Here is a 16,336-nt window from a genome sequence, read left to right as displayed (position 1 = left end):
ACAGAAATGCAGGGCTTCTCCCAGAGTGCCTTTTTGAGTAAGCCGCCTCACTAGATGGCTCTGTTCCCCATGAGTCGGTGCCCACGTGCGGTGCCAGGGGGCACTGTGCTGCTGGAAATCGTCCCGGATGACACACGCAAAACTGAGGTCATCGCGGCATGGTAGTCCCAGGAAATACCCAGACAATATTCCTTATCAGAACTCAGGCCTCATTAAACTGATTTTATAATTGTGCCGCTAATTTTTCTTTCAAATTTGTAGTTGAAAAATTTTTTTCCCGTTCCAAATCACTTGTGTTTGGACTTTAAACATCTGGGATACTTAAAAAAAAAAAAAAGCCGACCAGGAAGTGAAAGACCTTGGAAATTCCTTCAGTTAGTACTATAAAAAACAACAACAAACCAACAGATCGTTGAGAGTCGGATTCCCCCAAGTAGCGCAGGAACTTTTTGAATTTTTTTTTTTTTTTTTTTTTTTTTTTACGAAATCCCTTTCCCAGATTTTCTCCATTCTGGGACCTCGATCCTGAGGCGGACTGGATACTTTTTTGCCCGGAGCTTCGATCAACTGTGTTCAGGCTTAAAGTCTGGCCAAGACCAGAGAGCTCTAGAAAGCGGCTGCCTAGAGCCTCCAGCCGTGACTTTGACTTTGATCTCTCCCACCGCAGGGCGGCTCCCCGAACGACCCTTAACCCTCCCCTCCAGCTCAGATTAACTACTGGGAAAAGCATTCTCCTTCCCCGCTTTTGAAATAGTTTTTGTCATTAAGATTTCCACGTGCGCCCCCAGAGAGGCCGGGCCAGCGGCGGCTCCACGTGCCCAGCGCTTCCCCCCTCCCCTCGCACCCCGCGAGCCGCAGCCATGCGGGGATCCCGCCTCCCGCAGGCCGACTCCGGGGAAGCCCTCGGTCTTCCCCAGAGCGGCCCAGCCAACTTGCCCCGCCTCGCTCCCGCCCCTTCCTGCGGGAGCTTAGAAGAGTTGAGCGTCGTCCCGGCCTAGGAGAGGAGTGGGGAGGCCAAGCGGGGGTTGGGGTGAGAGGAAGGAGAAAGGGAGGAAAGACTCCCGAGGGGTCGATCCCCTAGATGAGGCCGCGGGACTCGGGGAAAGCCGAGGACAGCCACGGGCGTTTTCCCCGGAACTCATTCGCCGCGGTAAAGGTCCTCCTCCTCTCCCCACCTCCACTCCCCACACACTGGTTACTATGGCAATACAACCGCAGCCGCGTGTCGCCATGGCAGCCGCTCCTCCAATCCCATTGGTTTCGTTTCCTTTCCTGCCGGGCTCCCCACCCCCTCCAACAGTCCCTCCGCGTGCAGGGGGAGGGGCCGGGGAGAAGAGGAGGAGGGGTCCCTCGCGTCACTCCCTAGCGCGCGAGGGGAAGAATAGCGTCGGGGGACCGGCGGACGGAACTGTAGGAAGAAGAGGAGGCGTTTCCGGTGGGGAAGAGTGGGGGAGTGGAAATAGGAAGAGAGGTTGGGCTGCGGTGAAGAGAAAGACGGGGGAAGGTTTTGAGTGTAACTCCAGACTGTTTCGGGTTCGATGTTCCCGGAGCGGCTGGGGTTGCCCCTTCCCGCTGGAAGCGGGAGGAGGATAAAACCGAAAGCGAATAAGCGCCACTAATAGGTCGCTGAGGGGCCGCAAGTGCGGCACAGGCCCCGGACGCCCCCAAATCTTTCCAGAAGGGCGGAAATCAGGCAGTGGGGCCGGTGCGGCCAAAGTCTCGCGAGAGCGGCTCCCTCCGGTTTCCTTCCTCTCTCCTAGTCCTCCCGCCCCCTCCCGAGGACCCTCCCCCCTCCCCCTCCTGGGTCGTAGTGTCCCTGCGCCCCACGGGCCGGAGCGGCAGCGAGAGCAGCTTCATCCGCTCCCTCCCCCACCCCCCCTCACCGCCTCACTCACCCCCCTCCCGCCGGGCGAGGAGGAGCCGGAGGAGAAGATGGCGGCGGCCGCCAGCACCAGCGGTACCGCGGGGCCGCTCCGAGGAGCCTGAGAGACCCACGGACGCTTCGCGGGGAGACGCGGCGGCGGAGGATGAGCCTGCAGAGCGCGCAGTATCTCCGGTGAGAGTCGGGGCTGGGCACCCGCCCGGAGGGAGCGGCTGGGGGGATGGGGAATCTTTTGCGAAGCTGGGGGAGCCCCGGGCGCCCCCCCGGGGGTGGGGGCCCCTGGGGACGGCAGCGGCAGCTCGGGGAGCCGGAGAGCACCCGCCGGTTCCGGCCTGGGGCCGGGGCGGGGGCGGGGAGCCGGGGGACCCGCCCGAGGAGGGGCTCTCCAGATGAGAATCCGCACACCTGGGGAGGGGAGCTTCTTGGAGGAACGGATAACTGCAAGGGGGGGGGTCCCTACTGAGGGAGACTCGTGAGTAGTCGGGGAACGGGGGACCAGCGGTCGCAATGACGGCGGGTCCGGGAGGCATGGGGCAGACTTCAGGGTCACTGTAGTCATCCCGAGGTGGCCGGGTCGCCAATGTGCGGCTGCTAGATGGAGTCTGAGGAACTTGGGCTGCTCAGGTAGAGTGACGTAGAGGGGGGATAAAAGGGGGTGGGGTCTAGCACGCTTCTTTTGGGGCTATGAAGGTACCGGGAAAGAGGTGGGCGGCCCTGGGGGGACTTGACTTGAAAGGAGGCAGAGCGCGACTTCTAAACTTGGTACCTTCCCCAGCTCATAAGCCAGGACTTTGCACTTCGGTGATTCACGGTGTGGCATTGAGTGGGTGGGCGCCAGGACCGGAGAGATGTACGTGCGGGGAAGGGTGACAGGAGAGGACGGGGCAGAAGCGGCGAGCCGGGATGCCGAAGTGAACGCGAACCCGGGGCTTGCCCTCGGCCAGCCCTGGGCAAGTTGGCCCCTTGCGGAGGGAGTCCTTGGGGCCGGCCCCGTGGGGAGCAGCGCTGGGCTTTCTGGAAAGGGCTAGGCTGGAAGTGCCGCGGCGGGGAGCGATCGAGCGGGCGGTGGGGGAGGGCCTGCCTGCTCCAGCCGCCCCTTGTAAGGGAGCGCGGTCCGCAAAGCGGCGTCCGGGAGCCGGCCGCCTTCGGCTCCTACTCCTTCCTTCGTTTTACAGACGAGCCGGCTGAGGCCCACAGTGACTGGCCCAAGGTCACCCAGGCTTAAGTAGAGGCAAAGCCGGTATCCTCAGTGGGGCCTCCCTTTTGACCTGTAACCCTTGTGCGTGGGGCCCGGAGCTAGAGAAGGACTGGGGGGAGTGCCCGCAGAAATGGTAGGATTTTCTGTGTTGGCGGTTCACCGGGGTTGGAAGCCCAAGAAAGTTTGCTGGGAAAATGGCTTGGGTAAACCAGGATCCTTTAAGTGTTACTGGAATAAGAAAAGTTTTAACATCCTGTGGGGTTAGAAAAAAGGATTTTAAAAAATTTGTCATGTAGTACGTTGAAGGACTAGGTAACAATTCTTGTGTGGCAGATTCAGTAAGAATTGAATTTGGGATTGTTTTAGTATTTTGAAAAAGTGAGAAATAAAATGGGAATTACTAGAGACAACAGAATAACCATAGTAGGGAGGTCTGAAAGACCCCGAGTCAAGTTCTACTTTACCTGTGTGACATTGGTTAAAAAGTCGGTCGTGTTTCTGTCTTTCTTGGTATAAAAATAAAGGGGTTGGATTAGATGAATATGATTCTTGCTATCTCTAAATCAAAGATCCTGTGAAATGTAGAAAATAAGAGGACCACAGGAATTGGTCTTTAAAAGAAAAGGGTGAGTTGAGTGGAAAGGGCATTAGATTTAGGAGTTTTAGAGACCTGTATTCTAGTCCAGGGCTTCCCAGTTTTAGTTTATGTAGTAAATGAGGATGTCGAACTAAATGACTCTTAAAAGTCCTTTTGAGCCCTGGGAGTTGGTTCTTGCCAGTTAGACAGGCTGAATTTGAGATGACCTTTGAAAGATGATTTCCTCAATGTTGTGCCTTTTTGCTAACCAAATTTTAAAGCAGATTGGTATAAGATTTGAGAGACTGGTACAAAAGGATTGAAGAAAGGTTGCAGAGTTTGTGGTCTTGAGCTTTTTCCTCCAAAAGTGGGTAGGGAAAATGCTTAAGAAAGTATTACTTTAAGACTTCTTTTATAGGTTCTTACAGATGATGCTAAATATTGCTGAATATGTTTGAGGCTGTGAGGTCATTCTTGGTGACCTTGATTACTGGAACAGAAGTTTTGTTGCCTACCTTTATCCATGGTAGAGGAACAGTGACTGGGCAGTTTTAAAATGGCATAGCTGCTGCTGATCTTTGTAGACTTGCACCACAATTGAATTTTTACAAAAACTAGGACCAAGTCTAGACTTTGGTGTGATGGGATGTTGAGACTTAAGATGTTGTGGAAGTCTCCAGAATGATGTTAAGATGTACTCAGCCTTTAGGGTAAAGGGTGGGAAGGAATTTAAATATCACTAGGGAACATTACATATGCATTTAGGTGTATTGAGTAAAAAGATAAAGGGGAGGAGCTCTTTTCTAGTACTTAGGTAAAAAATATGTTATATGAACTAGCAGAGGTAGTGCTAATAAAAATAGGGGTGTCAGATCTTAAATAGATTGTCATAATTACTATCTATAGACATTAAATTGAAGAGTAAGATTTCTTGAAATGTGTTCTTTTGCTAAATTAAAAAAAAAAAGGATGGAGGGAAGTGATCCCTTATTTTGAAAGATTCTTGTCACAATGGGGTAAAGAGAAAAAGGTGAATTGAAAACGTTAATGAATCATTAGTAATTTGGATGGGAAGGGAGAATTTTTAAGTTAAAGGAATTACCCTGATAGAAGAATAAGGATTCATATGAAGGATTCACTTTATTAAATGGAAAATGGGGAGAATTCTTGCATGCCTGTTATGATCAAGGGAAGATTTATTAAAACTAAATTGGGAGGTGATACGGTAGAGAGAGTTTATCAAAAGAGCCAACAGTGGTTGGTATTCTGTTCTGGCTCCACTCTTGAAAGTTTCTTCCGCTTTTGCCTTTGAGGACTTTCCCCACCCTCGCTCTCCTCAAGTTTTCATCTTTCTATTATGTGAATGTACGGTCCTTGTGGGTAGGACTGTCTTGGCTTTCCTTTGAGCTCAGCACTTAGCCTGGCTCATAGTAAGTGCTTGGCAGACTGAAATAATATAAAATGTACTAAAAAAAAAAACCCAAAAATTAAAAAAACAAAAAATAAAGTCTGCAGCTGGGATTTTTTTTTTTTTTTTTTTTTTTGCTGAGGCAGTTGGGGTTAAGTTACTTGCTCAGGGTCACACGGCTAGGAAGTGTTAAGTGTCTGAGACCAGATTTGAACTCGGGTCCTCCTGACTTCAGGGCTGGTGCTCTATTCACTGTGCCACCTCGCTGCCCCTGTGGCGGGGAATTTTTTGGCAGAAAAGAGGAAGAAAGGCCTCTTGTTTGAGGGGAAGAAGGGAAGAAGACCCAAGTACTAAGGAAAGGCACCTTTCTGGGGTGGGCCAAGCCCTCCGAAGGGGATAGTTTTTTTGTTTCTTTTAACATTTGTTAATAGCGTTCATTAAATATTGTAATGGGATGCAAATATATGATGCCTCTAGCAACTCGAGTAAATTCCCTTGAGCAACTACGTAGCTGGGCTTAGTGGGAAACTTTGCTATCTAAATGTAAGGTGCTTGATTTGCAAGTGGTTTGGTTGCTGGTGTTTCGGTTTAGGCAGCTTTACACCTCCTCCCCCCACTTCTTCCCTAGAGCATGCTTTAATCCAAGTCCAGTGGATGTTGCTTGAAGTTAATAGGCTACACTTGGATTTGGTTCTGTTGTAAGCCTTTTGTTATAATAGGATTTAACCTTTTATCTGAGGGGAAAAACTACATTATTGACTTTGAGATTGAAAAGGTATGGAGATTTTATTTTGTTAGGAGAAAGGAGGAAAAGGATAAAGTAAAGTACCCTAACAGGAAACTTTGAAAGGAGTGTTATACTAGAGATGTTTTTAATGGGAGACTGCTAACTCAGGCCAGGAGAATCTGTTGAGTAGGGGAAAATATAACGAAAATAGAGGATAATTAATTCCCAGAAGGGGAAGAACTTTTGAGTGAGTTGAGAATTTTTGAGTGAACTGAGTGTGAGAGGATTAGGGGGAAAAAAAGTTGGGATTAAGATCTCACAGTGAGCTTCAGAGATCTTCATGGAGAAAATAAAATTTCTTGGTGTTGTCCACTATGATTTAATGATCGTTTGGCAGTAATTATCTTGTGGTTTGAGTTGTCTTCAGAATTATGTACTTCCTTTCCTAAACTGCTGCATGTCTTTACTTTTTAACAGCTGTTACTTGATACTTTAGGGATTGGATAAGATAATTGTGTTGTGTTTACTGATATCCATATTGATAGGTTTGAAACCAGTTAGCTCTAATGAGACCAAGTTTGAGGATTTCATTCAGATGTTAGGTTTGCATAAAGAAAAACTGCTTCACAGATTCACTAATCCAAGTAACCTCTCAAAATTCCTATTATTTATCACTTCTTGAAACCAACTATAAGTTCTTTAGTACAATCTTTCAGGTAGGGTGGTAAACTCTTAAAGTGAATGTCTTTTTGGTGAGTTAGTAGATACATGATAGTTCGGCAGATAGCCATAAAATATTCTGCAACTAAAGATATTTTTAGGTATACAAACACAAACCTGATTATTTGTGTTAAATTTTGACAATGGAAATTAACAATAACTTCAGAATATTCAGTTTTAGAGCTAAAAGGGATCTCAGCAGTTGTCTGGTCCAGTTCCTTCATTTTATGAGTGAAACTGAGCCTTGGTGAGGCCAAGTGACTGGTGTGAGGGTTATAGGTCACTTCACCTCTTGTTTCACCTCTGCCACTTTACTACACAAGCTCTTAAACCTCCAAATATGTAACTGAACTTTCCACTTAAAGCAGCAGGGAGCCATTAGCATATGGAGCAGACAGAGGAAAGACTCAAAAAAAAAAAAAACCTTCAAAAAATTGATGAAATTCTGTAATAATGATATAATAGACATTTTTAAAAAAGAACTACAAGCTTTGCATACTTTTATAGATAATAATTTGTCCTATAACAATCTTTTGAAGTAGGTACGACTACTCTCCCCATTTTATAGATGAGGAAACTAAAGTTTAGAGATATTAAGTGAATTGCTTACTATAATTTTTAAGTATCTAACTTTGAATTGAAGTCTAGTCTTCCCTGTTTCCAAATCCAGTATTCTAATCATCTTCTTGTATAGGTAATATGTGCTGATAAATAGAACGGCATGGAAGCCACTTGGAAGAATATCCACATTTAAAATTTCCATTTTGACTGTGTGAGGAGGCAAGTTATGACTACTTAAGCAAACATTTTAGTTGATTTCCTTTGAACTAAATAATCATGTTTGCATCTTCTTTCCTTCTCTCCCCAAGTCAGTATTTATAAGTCTAAAGATTGGTACTTTTTTCAGGTTATTGGTCTGCGTCCTATGTTCTTTCCTTCCCTCCCATAAACTGGGACTTAAGATATAGAACAGGCAGTCAAGATCACAATTTTGGGGGTGGTGATGAACATTTAAAGGGAATAGTAGTTTAGAAGGGTTAATATACCACTGAAATTTCATTTTGTTCTACCTATGCTTTTATGTCTGTTTTTTTTCTTATGCCTCAAAAGGATTTATTCCATGAAGTCATCCCTTCTATTCCTCTCTTGTAAGCTACTTTTCCTTCTGACTTTAAACATGCTTTTGAAGTTTTTTTTTTTTTTTTTTGGGAGGGGGGGGTCAGGAAAAATTCCCATGTTTCTGCCATTCTCTCAAGCTAGTAATATTCCATTTCCCTTTTTTCTAGGTCATATTCTTAAATTTGATTTACAAAATTGAGTGCTTACTGTATGCTTAGTACTGAACATGTACTGACTTGGCTCCCTTTTTTCCCCCCTCTATCCCTTCTCTCCTTAGCTGCCTGAATTCTGACTTCCAATTTCTACCACTTGATAAATTTTTGGCTAGAATTCTGAATCTGGAGCTAGAAGACCATTTCTGACTATGTATCTTTTCTGAACCTAAGTTTCTTCATTAAAAAAAAAAAATTAATGTGGAATAAGTGAGTGTAGTGTCTTCCTCACAAATTGTTGGGATCAAATGAAATATAAAAGGTACTTTGTAAATAATAAAGCATTATTTAAATATAAGCTATTCTCTCCATTTTTTCTAAAAGGTTGTTGGTTTTTTTCCCCTCAGTCTTCATTTTTCTTTCTCTGCTCCTTTTGGCACTTCTGAACTAACCCTCTATACTTTTGGCTTCTTGGTTATTTGCCCAATGATAGAATTATAGTTCTCCTAACTTGCTGGCCACTTCATTCTTTATCTACCTTGTGCTTCTTCTTACTACCCCTGTTGTTAAGACAGACATCCAAGAATTAGTTTCTGTACATTCTCTTTTTTTTGATTAAAATTTTTTTCCTTCCTAAAGATGAGCATCCTCCTCACTTTCTTACTTCTCCCTGTCACATGACCAATTACCTTTCCCTGTCCCAGACATGACCAATTATAAAGCAAGAAAAGCTTGTATAGTCCAGCAAAACAAATTTTCCCACATTGTCTATATTTGGACTTTGTTGTATTTTTAAATAATAGCCTTTTATTTTCGAAATATATACAAATATAATTTTCAACATTCAACCTTGTCCAAACCCTGTGTTTCAAGTTTTTCTCCTTCCCTTCCCCCACCCCTTTCCCTAGTTGGCAAATAATTCAATATATGTTAAACCTGTGTGGTCTTTATATACATATTTCCACATTCATCATGCTGGACAAGAAAAGTCAGATGAGAAGGGAAAAAAAACAAGCAAACAGCAAAAAATAAAAAAGGGTGAAAATACTAGGTTGTGGTCCATACTCAGTCCTCAGAATCCTCTCTGGGTGCAGATGGCTCTCTCCATCATAAGTCCATTGGAATTGGCCTGATTAATCATACCTTAATGTTGAAAAGAGCCCCTTCATCAGAATTGATCACCACACAATCTTGTTGCTGTGTACAATGTTCTCTTGGTTCTACTCACTTCCTTTAGATCAGTTCATCTAAATCTCTTCAGGCCTTTCTGAAATCATCTTGCTCATCTTTTCTTATAGAACAATAATCTGTAATGTACATATACTATAACTTATTCAGCCATTCTTCATTCTATACGCATTGGATTTTATTTTTAGGTCACATTTTTAGTGGCTTTAAGTGGTTCCAGCTTTCTGCATGGTGCTTTCCTCAGAGCTCAGAATAGATTTTTGTCTTACTGATGTTTTAAGAGCGGAGGGCTTTCTGCAGACCTTAATCCTAATTCTTTTTGAACAAAGATAATACATTTAATACATCTTGAATCTATCTAACCTTTCTTCCCGTCAAAGCTCATCTGCAGTTTTACCCTTTTTACTATGGTTTTATAGTGAGAACTCATTTTCTCGTGATTTCTCATTCCTTCCTATAGGAGAAGGTCCATTTCTAGAACTTAAAACATGGTTTCTATGTTTTATTACAGAATAACAATTCTGTAACAAGAGTGACATTTTCTTCTTTTTCATCCCTTATCCACCAAGTCCTTTAGATTTTTTTTCTTAAGTTTGTTTTTTTGATTTACTTTATTTTCCCAGTGCAATCATAGTCCAGTCTTTACCTCATACTTGAACTACTGAATTTTCTACTAATATGTTTTTAGTTGTTTTTTTTTTTTTTTTTTTTTTTTTTTTGCTTTTAATCCACTTTTACTTCACTCCCCTATCAGTCCTGTGTACCAATGCCAGATTAACCTCCTTAAAGTACTATCTCATACATGGCAGCTTTCATTGTCATTCTGTTGACCATAGAATAAAATATAAATTCCCTAGCCTCACATTCAAAGCACTCTACAATATGATCTTTATAGCACTGTCCAATCCATAATCCCCCTTCCCCCACCCATCTATTTTAAATTCTATCTTCTTTAACTAAATTGTTCTACAGATTATCTCCTAAATAGATCAGGCTTTTTTTTTTTTTTTTTTTTTTTTTTAATTTGACTTCTATATGCTCTTTACACATCTCCTTGTCTTCCTTCAAGTGTCTTCTCTCATTGAGGCATTTAGTGGTTGTTACCCTGTGTGCTGTGTGTTAGATTTTCTAAGAAGGTTATTCCCTAACTATATTGCAGACTGCTTGAAAATGGAACTCGTGTCTTTAGCACATAGAAGTTTTTCCAGTTAAAGCTTAATAAAACTATTTTATGCCTTTTGTTTTATTTAGCACTTTCCAGTAGAAAGTATATTTGGGTCAGGGACTATCATCTCATTTGTGTACTTCTGTCCATAGTGCTTAGTACAATGCACAGCACAGTGCATACCGAATAAATACTTGATGGTTGATTTCTAATCTATTTCCCCCCTCCCCATATGATTCTGCCCTGCTTTAAAAAAAAAAAAAAAAAAAAAAAAAGATTAAGCAAAGCCAAAAATGCAACCTCTGCAAATGATAGTAGCCTAGTGTCTGGCACATAAGTGCTTGTTAACTTGACAGCAAAGAAGGGGAAATATGTCCTGGATCTAAAATCAGACTTTTAATCTTCAGTTCAGATGCTTTTCAGTTGTCCTTTATATCATGCATAATATTGTGCATATTGTTCTCCTGGATCTGGCACAGTGTTCTGATTTAGGTGTCAAGACTTTTTAATGGTGATAAAAAACAATTTGAGAATGATGATCTATTAGACAGATTTCATTTTAATGTGATCTAATTTTAGTACATTAAAATTACTTTTGTAAAAGTAGCACCCCTTCACTTTAATGATGGGGACTTGAATTCTAGTCCCAAGACACAAACTGATTAAACAGTCTATTGTTGTTCACTCTTGTCTGAATCTTTGTTAGGTCATTTTGGGTTTTCTTAACAGATACTGAAGTGATTTGCCATTTTACAATTCATTTCATAGATGAGGGAAAAAGGCAAATAGGGTTAAGTGATTAGCTTTGAATGTCTTGAGGGTAGATTTCACTTGCAAAAGTGAGTCTTCCTGACTCCCACTCTGGTACTGTGTACTGCGCCACCTAGCTGCCTTAACTAACGTGCATATTAATAAGTTTTGTCCTTGTATCCTAGTGCCTAGCAGAATTTCTAATGTACAGTGAGTATTTGCTATGCTTTAATTGAATTAATTGAATGTATTTTATTAATTAATTGAATGTACTAATTGAATTAGTATAAGTAGTGTCTAGAGAATTGAATAAACTTAAATGAGAAGTAACTTAAACTAGAAGTACATATAACTAGATACCCTAATTATATTAGATATTTTAGCCGTCATTGTTTCCAGAAATCTCAATTCAAGTGAATGTCTTGCTCAGATTAAAATGGTCTAAATTGTGTCTGATGAATCAAAATTATTAGTACATTTCTCATTTTCCTTTAAGTATATTTGGTTTAGTAATCTCTCAAGTACAGATTATTTTTAACATTTGATTGATAGTCAGCATTTTGCCCTTGAAGAATTAGATATTTTTGTATTGAATTTCGTCATACCTTTTAACCTAATATAAAGTCCTGCAGCCCCCTTTTTTTGAGAAACAATAATAAGACTAAGGTAACTTTACCTACTTTTGAAATTCAACCACATCAAGTAAAAATGCTGTCCGTCCTTCCTTCCTTCCTTCCTTCCTTCCTTCCTTCCTTCCTTCCTTCCTTCCTTCCTTCCTTCCTTCCTTTCTTTCTTTCGAATGAACAAGAAACTGCTTAGAACAATAGTCATTTCAAACAGGAAATGTTGAGTGTCAACTGTATATAAAATCTAGGGAGAATTGGGCAGAATAAATTCTAGAATTTATATGTAACTATAGTATATGGTATAGTTTAGCATGAGATGGTAAATAGAAAATGTAGGTAAGAGGGTAGGGATTTGGGAATAAAAGAGTGAAATAACTCACTATTTATACGAAAATGTGTACAAAGAGAGCGCATGCTTTAAGATTTACAAATCTTAAAAGTTGACTAGATTGTTAGTGTTAGAACAGAAGATATTTTCTGCTTAGATGCAATTTGAGGAAACAATAATTTCCTTTAACTATATTACTTTTTGTGGGACCCTTTGACTTTGTCTCATGAAAAAATAGCCCCAGGGTTATATTTACTGATTAGCATATTTTTGTGAGAATGATGTTTCTCTTCTTACATTCTTCCTTCTAAGGTGATTCATGGAGAAGTCTCTCATCAATAATAGCATCTCAGTAAATGTTTATTAAGCATCTGCTAGTGCTAAGTGCTGAGGATAATAAAAAGGCAGAACAGTCCCTACTCAAGGAATTTTACAGCTCAAGTATGTATAGGTTGAGTAAAATAATTAATAGAAAAGAAATGGTATTTGGTGTATATGGAATCTTCCTGTTTTTTGATATATTTGGGGTATATATGCCTAGCAGTATGTTAAAAGGCTATATATCGTTTAGTCACTTTTGTGGTATAACTTCAAATCGTTTTCCAGAATGATTTGATCAAATCATAACTTCCCCAGCGCTATTAATAATGCCAGTCTTGTTTAGTTTTTTATTGAATGAATAAATGAATGCAACCACTATGATGATAGTGGCTTTGGCTTCTTTTATGAAGGAGAGCTTTCTATAGAAGGAGGCTCTTTGTTAGACTCTCAGCTTTAAAGATAGAGTGTGCACTTCTTGGTTCCTAAATAATGGGCAAAAGTGTACTTGTAACCTTACAACCTCTAGAGATGGCTGTGGGAGATCCCACTTTTGTCCATAAAGTAATTTAAGTCTATTGGAAAGACTTGAATTTAAAATCTGGACCCCTAAGCTTGAATCTTGCTAATTTGGATGCCTATGGGACAAGCTCTAGGCACTTCCCTGGACTTCACCTTCTTCTTAGGGACCTTGGGGATAATTAATTAGACTGCTTACCTCCTACAGTCATTTTGAGGAAAATGCTCTCTAACCCTGAAAGCACTTTGTGAATTATTACTGCCTTTGGCAGGTCTTTCACTATCATCCCAACTTTGGCTATTTCCAGATTTTTGTTATCTTTCTCAGTTTTCTAGACACCAGGGAAAACTCAGAATTTTGTATTTCTCTTTAGTGATAAAGAATGGGATTGCAATTCTTTTGAGAATTTTTTTCTACTCTTTCATCAGCTTATTCATTGGAGAATGACTTTCAGTTGTATATGTATATATATATATATACATATATATATATACACATATGTGTATATGTGTGCATATTTATATATGTATATATTTGAATTCTTTGTATATCTTGGAACTCAGGTCCTTATTAGAGATGTAATAAAGCATTTTTTATTCCCCAGCTGATAATTTTCCTTCTTAACCTTATTTTAAGTACATGGATTTTATTCATTCAGTTCATTCAAAAATAATTTCAACCATATATCTAAAGATTTATTTTGTTTTTTCCCATAATCTCTATTCCTTTCTTGATTAAGGGCATCATCTATAAATGTTGGAGGGAATTTGGAAAAACTGGGATACATTGTTGGTGTAATTGTGAACTGATCCAACCACTCTGGAACTATTCCCAAAAGGCTATCAAACTTTATACCCTTTGATCCAGCATTACCTCTACTGACCCTATATCCCAAGGAAATCATAAGGAGGGAAAAGAATCCATTTTTCAAAAATGTTTATAGCAGTCCTTTTTGTAGTAGCAAAGAACTAGAAACTGAGTGGATGTCCATCAATCAGGGAATAGTTGAATAAGTTATGATATATGAATGTTATGGAGTATTATTGTTCTATGAGAAACTATTAGTAGGATTATTTCAGAAAGCCTAGGAGAGACTTACATGAACTGATGCTAAGTGAAGTGAATAGAACTAGGAGATTATTATTTATATATATGGCAACAAGAAGACTATATAATGGTCAATTCTGATGGATGTGGTTCTTTCTAACATTGAGGTGATTCAGGCCAATTCCAATGGTCTTGTGATAGAGAGAGCCATCTGCATCTAGAAAGAGGACTATGAGGATTGAATGTGGACCACAACATAGCATTTTCACTTTTTGTTGTTGTTTGCTTTGGATCTGATTTTTCTTGTGCAACATGGCATTTATGGATATATATATTGGATTACTTGACATCTGAGGGAGGGGTTGGAGGAAGAGAAGGAGAAAAAATTTGGAACACAAGTTTTTATAAGTTTATATTCCCTCTCCCTGGTAGAGGGAATGTTAAACTATGCATATATTTTGAAAATAAAAAGCTCTAGCTATGAAAGCATAGATGATCTGGTTCTCCTTATTTTTTTTAATAGTGTGACTATTAATTTAGGTCATTGTTGTTTAGTGATTTCAGTCGGATCTGACTCTTCAGGATCCCTTTTTGGAGTTTTTTGGTAGAAATATTAGAGTGGTTGGTCATTTCCTTGACCTGCTCATTTCACAGATGATGAAACTCTGAGGCAAATAGGATTACAAGTGACTTGCCCAGAGTCCCGGAGCTAGTATGTATCTGAGACTGAATTTGAACTAGCACTTTATCTACTTTTTGGGGGGGAGGAGAGGGCTGAGACAATTGGGTTTAAGCGACTTGCCCAGGGTTACACAGCCAGACTGCCAGAAGAGTATGGGACTCTTAACTAAGGTTAAGAATCCCTGGTAGAGAATGTGAAATTTGAGAATAAAAATAAAAGCCTATGCTTCACAACACTTTTCTAGGACAATTGAGTCCTTTGGAGAATAGGGTAAGAGAACTCTTACTTACTAATGGTATCTCTTTCAGATTTTTAGACTGCCTGTATTTAATCATCAGATAGCATAGTATAATAATTGGCTTTTTGGGAACAACTTAAATGACAGTGGTCAGGGCAGGGGCATCCTGGGAACTTTTTTCAATTTTATTTATATGATTGTATAATTTTTAGCATGTATCCTTTCAAGAGTCTCATTAAATCCTTACAGTAAATGAGTTAGGATAGTTTATAGATGAAATAAATTTTGGCATAGCTGACTTGTTTAAAGTTAACAAAGTGAGTTAGTGGTAGAATCAGAACTTGAATCCTGTTTACATGGCTCTTCATTTCATTGTACCTCTTTTGGTCTGTGAACTTAAAAGATTTTCCATTTTGTAACTTTATATGATATAAAGTCTATCAAATGTTGCAACTCTGATTTAGATGAATCAAAGAAAGTTTGTTCATTTTCTGAGGCTTGTGGTCTGGGGATAACTCCTTTATCTTTCTATGCTTCTGTTTTCCTATCTAAGTAAGTGATAATATTTTTCACTTGTTTATTTTACAGGAGTAGTATTAATATTTAACCACCCACATTGAGCTTTTAAGGTTAATTACAAAGCATTTACATCTTATTCTCTGCCTTTACATTGATTATCCAAAACAATCCTGTGGGGTAGGTAGCACTGCGATTAATTACCTTTTTACACATTAGCCTCACACAGCTCATAAGTGGTAAATTCAAGACTAGAATCCAGATTTACTGACTCTCATCTCCATGGAAGTAAAGTCTCAAATATAAAAAAGTGTGGTTCTCCAAATAGATTGGAAATTAAGAGGCATAAAAGGATGAAGAACGGTTTCACATCATTATTCTGATTTTTATTAGAACTTTTGGAAGAGTGGCCCATGTTTCAAGGGTGTATGAACATTTCAAAAGCTTTGACGCACTCAGCTGTGTTGGACAGGCTTCTGGTATGGGTCTCAAGCTGTTGTCCTTCCTGGCTAAATAACTCACTCATCACAAGGTTGGATTCAGCCAGTCTTGAATTGAAGACCACACACACACACACATACACACACACACACACACTGGCACAGAGAATTTTTGTGTGTTGGAGTTTATATGGATAAGACTTCAGGTTTTGAAGTTTAGAACTGGAAGAAATAAGAAAGTCCATGTGGTCTAACCTTGTGTTACACACGAGAGAAAATTAATGCACAGGAAGGTTTAAGTGAACTATAAGCTTCTTTGTACTAGGGATACAGGTAGAGCAAGACTGTCCTTGATTCAAATAACAACAGATCTAAATCATGGTGGCTGGAAAAGTGTATTTTGGTTTGAGAACTCACAGGATTATTGAGAATCATGTTGAGATCCAGAGAATCATTTGACATTTTTTCCCCTAGAAACAGTGGTAGAAATGAGTCAATTTTTAGAGCAAGAGGTGGAAGGGGTAGCAGAGAATAAGCAGGTGGCAAGAATGGAAAGGAGATGGCTGAGATGTCCTTGGGGACAATATGAAACATTGTATAGGATGGGTTGGATATAGTGAACCATGTGCATTTGTGCTGTTACACCATTCAACACCCAGGATAGTGGTATAGGAATTTGTAAGAAACAGCAATAAAACATCATAGCAAGGAGATGACTGGGGTAGATAATCAGAT

General features: G+C 40.5%; 1 protein-coding gene across 1 annotated transcript in view; it reads left to right on the top strand.

Annotated features, from left to right (window-relative positions):
• Positions 1–1,367: 1,367 nt before the first annotated feature.
• SMG7 (SMG7 nonsense mediated mRNA decay factor) overlaps positions 1,368–16,336 on the top strand; it is a 93,682-nt gene continuing 78,713 nt past the window's right edge. Inside the window, exon 1 of the mRNA XM_051998800.1 lies at positions 1,368–2,056. Within this exon, the coding sequence (XP_051854760.1) occupies positions 2,028–2,056 (29 nt within the window). The 5' untranslated portion in view covers positions 1,368–2,027. The remainder of the gene's footprint in view (positions 2,057–16,336) is intronic.

Source organism: Antechinus flavipes, chromosome 4 (assembly GCF_016432865.1).
Source record: "Antechinus flavipes isolate AdamAnt ecotype Samford, QLD, Australia chromosome 4, AdamAnt_v2, whole genome shotgun sequence".
NCBI lineage: Eukaryota > Metazoa > Chordata > Mammalia > Dasyuromorphia > Dasyuridae > Antechinus > Antechinus flavipes.
Note: the sequence above shows the minus strand (reverse complement) of the source record. Positions and strands in the feature narration are given on the sequence as shown.